At 36.2% G+C, this 7,595-nt stretch overlaps 1 protein-coding gene across 1 annotated transcript in view; it reads right to left on the bottom strand.

Annotated features, from left to right (window-relative positions):
* Positions 1-5,955: 5,955 nt before the first annotated feature.
* The window catches only part of CACNA2D1 (calcium channel, voltage-dependent, alpha 2/delta subunit 1), a gene marked incomplete at its 5' end in the record, with an annotated part of 29,697 nt that continues 28,057 nt past the window's right edge, over positions 5,956-7,595 (bottom strand). Inside the window, one exon of the mRNA XM_009867239.1 lies at positions 5,956-6,482. Coding sequence (XP_009865541.1) covers positions 6,366-6,482 — 117 coding nt within the window. The remainder of the gene's footprint in view (positions 6,483-7,595) is intronic.

Genomic DNA, 7,595 nt, shown 5'->3' with positions numbered 1-7,595 from the left:
AAACACATTTCACTGCAGGGTGAACCTCATGACTAATTGTAGACAACTACAGCTGGGTGAGCCAAATCATGAACACACTCACCATTTCCCCACGGGAAACACTTACTGCCATGTCCAAATATCTGTTCTGCAAAACATGGGATGTACACTGGAGTCCAGAAAATGCTTGTGAGATCCAAAGTAAAAGAGGTTCAAAACCCAAAACAAATAGAGGTGTGGGTGTTCTATTAAAAGGGGAGATGTTACTAAAAGGCTTCAGGTTTCTGAATGATGTTTCAAAAGGAAGAACCAGCTTCTGAGAATGTGATCTTCCCAATCAGGAAAACAGAAATAAATATACATGAAAAATAGAATTTAGATAAAATCATTCCACTGAAAAAGTCTCTTTTTACTTCTCTCCTCTCCTATACACACTTTGCACAGGCTTTGTATTTGGACTTCGGAAGGAAGACTTTAGTTTGAACATGTTTTGCAACAGGCAGAGAAAATATTGTACCACTTTGGGTGTGCATTTTGTTCAGCCAAGCATTACAAGGAGGACTGTACTAATAGATGTGACAGTGAAGGGTTTTTATAACATCAGTGTTATATAACTTCTTGATTTTTGTAGATGGTTAGCAGCGACAGAGCTGCACTGGACAATGTGAAGTCATCTCTCAAAATAACATGATATGACAGGCCAACTGTATTCTGGGTTGATTTGTACCAGTGAGTAGTATAGAATATCTCATTGCAGTGCAGCCACTACCAAATTCAACTGATGAAGTCAAAGTTCCAAAAGTGGGGGAAGAAACCCTGTATTTTCTGAGAGTGTTGGCTTCTAGCACTTAATGATTAGTGTGTCATAATACAGAATTTAAATTAAACATGCTCCCGGAAGGGATTATTTTTTTTATTTATTTCTACACTTTAATGGCAGGCAGCATACAGAAAACATGATACAATGAACTCAGCATGTGGGTGTAATCATGTCGTTAGGCGGCAATGTTTAATCTAGTTAAGGCCAACAATCGCTGGATGTTGATGCACAGTGTCATGTACTGCCTCGTAGCATTTCCACATGGGTGATCTGTTACTTTGCAGGATTAGAATCTGCATTTGATTTCTTACTCTCTTATCTGACTCCTCGGGGATTCGGGAAATCCAGTAGTAATTTATGACTGCAGTTCTCCCTGAGCTTTGACACGTACGGAGTCAAGGACTAAAATCAGGCTTCTAAAGCAGTTACCAGTGGCAGTCATCTGCCCTGCCCTTCTGATGCAGAGAGCCGGTGCCACCACATAAGTCTGAAAACCGAGTGAAGCAACTCCTGAACACTTCAAGACTGTTTATTAAGGTATGTAGATCCACTGTGAAATTAATGCTTAGCTGAGAACGGCAGCATTACAGAAGCTGATTCATAAATCATGCAGCAGTCTTTGTCAGAGGTGGGGCAACAACTTGGGCAGCACCCATCTGAGCCATCTGATTTTATTCTGCTTCTCCATGTGAATGAACCCTTGGACTTCATCGATGTTTACAAGTTAGTAAATGACAATCCTTCCAAAAGCATTGTTTCAGAACAACGGCTGCTTCAGATGTTTTGCAGGCTATTATTTTACTGAGTGCTTTACAGACTCTCAGTTTTTGTTGGTTACAATATTTTTTTTCATTTTTTTGAAAATTTCACAACCACAAATGAAGCAGAAATGAGGGGTTGCTGCAAATTCTCCTTTGAACACCAATAAGAACTGTGTTAAGTCACTATCTCCATACTGGAAAATATTCAGACACTTGGGTGCAGTTTTACAGCAAACTCAGAATTATTATATAGCAAGTTATGAAGGCCTTTATATACATGTTTTTATTATAGAGAGTCAACAATCAAAGAAGGTGTTGATTTTAAATGATAAACTTTTATTCTGAATATACTGTTTTTGCACAAGAATTAACACAACAGTTCTAGGATTATAAACTTTTTATAACATTATTGTACAAATTTTTACAAAAAATTATTTTTCCAGGCTTGTCAAGTTCCACAAAAGTGTCAAGAGAACACAAGAAAAGGGAGAAAGACCTGCTTGCCTTGTAAGAGCAACCAAGTCTTTTTTGCAGAAACGCACACTGAGCATTTCAATAAAAATATCCCAGAAAGCATGATCCAGACATTCCATACAACACAAGAAGAGAAGACAGCTTTGTCAGATCATAATCGCAATTTCACGGCATCTGAACAAGACAGTATCCCTTTAGCCTCAGTGAAATTATTTCTTCAAGATGATGTTTTTCTTTTAAACCATAAACAGGACAGATGCAAGTAGCCAGGAAGAGGGTGAGGCTAACTTTTCAAAACTCTTGAATTGTTTTCAGACACTTTGTTTTAATCTTTTTACAGTAGTGTACAATGAGTATTAACAATATTAACATTGTGGTACGGAAAAAAAATTGAAAAATAATCTGGCCTTTGTTAAAGGCTTGGATGTCAGATGAAGCTAGGGTAAAATTTATGCTAAGGAAGGAGTTATTAAGATTTCACCTTCAGTTAACATTCTAAATACATCCCAGTCCATTGTTGTGCCTTATAGGCATTAACATACTTCTTAATAACTAGTGTGTTAGCATCTGAATTTTTAGGAGCAGTGGGACTGAGGTTGTGTTTTAAAATTAAGACACATTGAGCACGTTTTTGGAGCATAAGTGTTAATGGGAACAAAAGGTCTTAATGTCTCTTCAGTGATACCAAAAAACTCTCAACAGCAGCAAGTAACACTTGGGTTGCAAAGGTCACTTAAAAGGGATACTGCCTATTTGAACCCAGTAAGGCCAGTTTTTAAGTTAGTAAAAGGAATATTATAGGAAAACTTACAAATGGCAGCAACACTCTTGTTGTCAAGTTAAGCAGTAAAGCCTCAAGCATTAGAAACATGAAAAAGATCATACTAAAGTCTTAAAGGTACAGGACCTAAAAATCTTGTCAGTCAAACCTGCTATGTTATGTTAAAAACCTGTTACAAATGTGGACCACGGTTGGTGTTTTGGCAGTAATGCTGGTTGTTTAAATGAAAAACTAGAAAGAAACCTTTCATGTTAAGTCCTCAGATCATGTTTTGCACAATACCATGCTGTAACAACTTTAATGGTGGTTATTCGTCAGACATACGACAGGCTGCATGACTTCTGTGTAAAGTGAAACAATCCCAACAGTTCCCTTACTGCTATTTAAAGGATCTGAGCAAATACTAACAGAGCTTTTTATCTGGCTTCTAAACAAAACCCCACTTTTTACAACATATTGTAATTCAAAAATGTCTCAATTTAAAGCCTAGGATCAACTTTCTTCTCTCACAGACAAGAAGACTACTATGCAGCATGTGAGAGCAGGGATACTCGTCTGCATAAGAACACATATTTACTCATGCAAGTTATTTCTAATATACTGGTATTCACATTTTGCGATCAATAAAGTTCACGTTGTATTTTCTATCTGTGTTTGCAATTCACAGATATATAGGTAGTGCATTTTTTAAAAATCTTGACATTCACTTGGATATAATCAAAATATGTACTGCTTTCTGCAAAAGGAAGCCAAAATTTTATTTTTTCCTTTTTGAAGTATTGAGTTCTATGGGGACAGTACCAAGTACTTCTGGGGGAGCCAGATCCTGAGTTTTCAATCAGAATGGTGTAATGGCTGAAGGGCCAAGTGTTTCTACGGAAATATGTTGCTTTGAGTCACATAGAGGGACAAAGGAGAGGAAAAAAAAGGACATTTTCCTCTTTGGATAACCCACGAAGACTGATGTGTCTGCATGGCATGGGCTTCTCCCTCCTTTTGTATGTGAGCACTGTAAGGAAAGTGAGATGAGAGCAAAAGCTGTGGTTGTTTTCTGTGGCAGCATGGCTTTGTGCCATCCTTCTTTCTGCCTACACACTTGAATAAAAAGTTTATTAAGTTACTCAAAACACAGCCTAATAGTGTAAGCAAATTGTTCAAAAAATGTTAAGTAACTTTTCCATGAAGGGTTTCTTTTGGGAAGCTAAGTGAAACTCACAACCTTTCAAACAATTAGAAGAGCAATATGCAAACTAATATGTATTTTAAGTAATTTTATGGGGAAAACTATGAGTGAGTATTGGCCTAATCCTACAAAATTTGTTCCTCCTATAAAATTTCAATTGACCACATTGAGGAAAAATACAGGATGCGGTCTCAGCATTAGAAATACTCAAACCAATTTTTTATCAGGTGGTAACTGGTGATAGGCTGAAGGGCAGTAATATGACTGGGAGGAAGAGCTCCAAGATTATCTTCCACAAATTAACAAAATTAGCTTGCCTTTCCTAAGGAGGACTTGAAGTCGTCCAACACAGTTAGTTGTACTTTTACCTCCATGACTTTACTAGAGATATTTTATTTTTTTTTTTAAAGCTACATCTAATCACTGAACAGAAGGTCAAGTTTTGAGTTTTTCACTCACTACATTCCCAAACATGAGAAAATACATTGCTGGAGCCAAGGTACATGAGAAAAACAACGAACCAGCCATGGGTACAACTGCAGTAGACATCCAATCTTTTAAGCCATGCCATGGCTTTGAGTAGCTTCTTCAGTTTTCATAAGATATTAATGCATGCCCAATTTCTTTAAGCTTTTGGCATGATCAAAATTATATTAATCAATTGCCAGCATATACATATCAATGTTTTGCATTTTCTTATTTTTAAAGAGCTAGTGTATTGTGCCATGTTAGTATTTGCATATTGCCATTGTTAGCAGAATTGTACAATACCAGCAGAACTGCACATTCATTGGTTTAGCTGTCTTGCAATACTGTTTAGTTCTGAAAACTAGAAAAAAAGCGCAAATCATATTTTGCGTCAACACTATGCTACACTGTAATATTGTAATTTACTGCACCAATCTGTATCACCAATGAGGTTGTATAAAAGCAACTTTTAAAATTATTATTCACAATCAAGTATCAATGTGCATACATATAGATTCAAGGCTCCCCATTTGTTTAGACTTTTCCTAATCTCAGCAACAAGGACATTTTGCTGTTAAATATACTATTTTCAATAGTAAATAGCAACAGCAGAAGTTTTATTATTACTGGAGTTTTTATATGAAGGAAACAAAGGGGAACCTGATATGAACCTTAGAGAACATGTACTTCCAAAAATAAATGTGTTAAATCTGATTTTTATATACTTCAAATATCTGTACACAGGTTTTCATGTGAGATTACTATTCTGTAAAAAATCCAACTCATTCCTTTTGTTATGATAGCTAAATTTACCCTATTTTCTCAGCTTTTTCATTCCACAGTATATTCAGAGCTCTATTTCATAATATAATTTAATGACTTGATTGCAACACATTGCAATGTTCAATTTCTCACACAATAAAAGAATCACTCAGTTACCTTTTCAATGGACTATACTCTACCATCAAAGAAAACAAACTGAAAAACAGTAACATAGCATCATCATCATGCAAAATACCCTTGGAAACCAACGTTCAAATATCACAAAGACATTTTTTACTCACAAGTTCTTTTGTTTGAGTCTTTGAAGGATTCTACTAGCTTTATATATAACTGCATTGTGAAAAAGGTGAGTATTACATGGAAATTGACATTTTTCTGACAGAAGATGACACCAAGTTTAAGATGAGAATCACTTTTTAGTTAAACTCTCAAGCACCTTTGTATTTTTAAAACCAGAAGTTTCCTTCCTTCTTTCCTTTAAACTAACAACTTATCAGCCTATCAAAACTTAGCTGACTACATGATTCATTTTGAAAGAATAAACCGCTCATCATAAAACATTTCAATTGAATTTCTGATGAAGACTAGCAATACGTTCTTTTTACTCAACTGTTTTGGACAAACTGATGTTCAAAACAGCCGTCATGGTGCTAGCAATGTGTATTAGGGGAGTACATTTTGTTTTTTCTTTTCCTTTTTTTTCTTTTTTTAAATAACCTTTCATGTAAAAGAATATAAATCTTCGAGATATCCAAAGCTTAAAAGAAATTAAAATCATATACATAAGCTATTGTCAGGGGAGCCCTTTTACATGAAGTCATCAAGATTACTACAAGAACCAAAAAGAAAAAAAAAAAATCTTAGATTCCCCAGTGGAGCAGGTACAGAATTCTGTTTGGATGGCATAGATGATGCAGCATTCACACAAGTTTAAGGATCTGACACTCCAACATGCAGCCACCGTGGGTGCCTTTATGAGTCTCACAACAAGTGATAACCAGACATGAGCACTGCTGTTCTGCTGCTGTCTGAATAGCTGACCCTTTTTAAAATGAAACTGAGGCTATCGTTTTGGCCGGGTCTTGATTAAGTTATGCAGGTTTTGGTTTATCAAGGTCATAACTGGTAGTGTCTGCTGCCAGATAACAGCCAAAGCAGGACCAGCTGAATTCCTACCATAGACCACAGTGATGGACTCAGACCAGAGACACCACCGCAGTCGGTCGAATCTTCCTGTTGACAAGAAAAGAATAAATTATGTAACATTAATTACAATTAAATTTCCTGAAGAGTAACCTACATTTTAGTCTTCAACATTTTGAACTATCCCTGAGGCACCAGTTTTGGTCTTATACATGTTATTTTGCCTAAAATAACAGCAAAATTTTTCCTGGAAGTTTTTTTGATTTTTAGTTCAAAGAGTGATATTATTATATTAGCTGTAAGCATGTGAGGATTAAATACTGCAGTCACTTAGAAACTAGATGGGACATTTACAATCAAACAAGAAATGCTATGGGACATACCTAGGGGTCCCAGTAAACCACATCTATATTCCTTAAATTTACATAAAACTGGAAATTTGAGTATCACTTTATTGCGAAGAAGAAGAGAAAAATCTATAACTTTTCAAGATTAGAAGGCAAATACCAGAATATGTTCGCGTCCATTTCATCAACATGATGACACATTAAAATGAGTATGCTCTGCAGGTGAAGATATGATAAAAGAAAATGAAAATCCTTTCTCTCTCTCTGATGCTGTATGCAATTATGAGAACCATTTTCTTCTGTTGGATTTTTATACATGTTTGATGTAGTCTGCAGAGAAGACACTCTCCAGTTTGAGGGCTCACTCTGAGCTGTATTGCTCTGTCACGTGCTAGCGGACCTAACTACTGTCACACAACAACCACACCTTTTTTCCTTCTTCCTCTTTACCATTAATTGCTGTTATTTGTTCCTAATTTGCCTGTAATGCATAATATCTTTCACATTATGAACTTACTCATTAATCTGGTGGAAACACATTTGGTACCTGTTCTGGAGCCTGTAACATCTTTACACCTGCTTGTTTCTCAGGGTTAATACAATCTATGTTTAGCTGCCTAAAACATCAGGACAACATTCCACCTATCCCCTGCTCTGGTCTGTCCACTGAGTCTGAGATTCACAGCTACCTCTGAAGGCTAAAAATATTTGATCTTTGAAGTCCAGGTAGACAACATCTTCCTCTTGTTTTCACTGTATTCTGTACAAAAAGACACTCTCCATTTCCCAAGAGACAGGACAGCAGTGGAGGTGGGGAGGGACTTAGGTACATTAGGAACTGGGGAAATTTCTTGAA

Source organism: Apaloderma vittatum, unplaced genomic scaffold (assembly GCF_000703405.1).
Source record: "Apaloderma vittatum isolate BGI_N311 unplaced genomic scaffold, ASM70340v1 scaffold24083, whole genome shotgun sequence".
Classification (NCBI taxonomy): Eukaryota; Metazoa; Chordata; class Aves; order Trogoniformes; family Trogonidae; genus Apaloderma; species Apaloderma vittatum.
The sequence above is the reverse complement of the archived record's forward strand: the minus strand, read 5'-3'. Positions and strand labels throughout refer to the sequence as shown.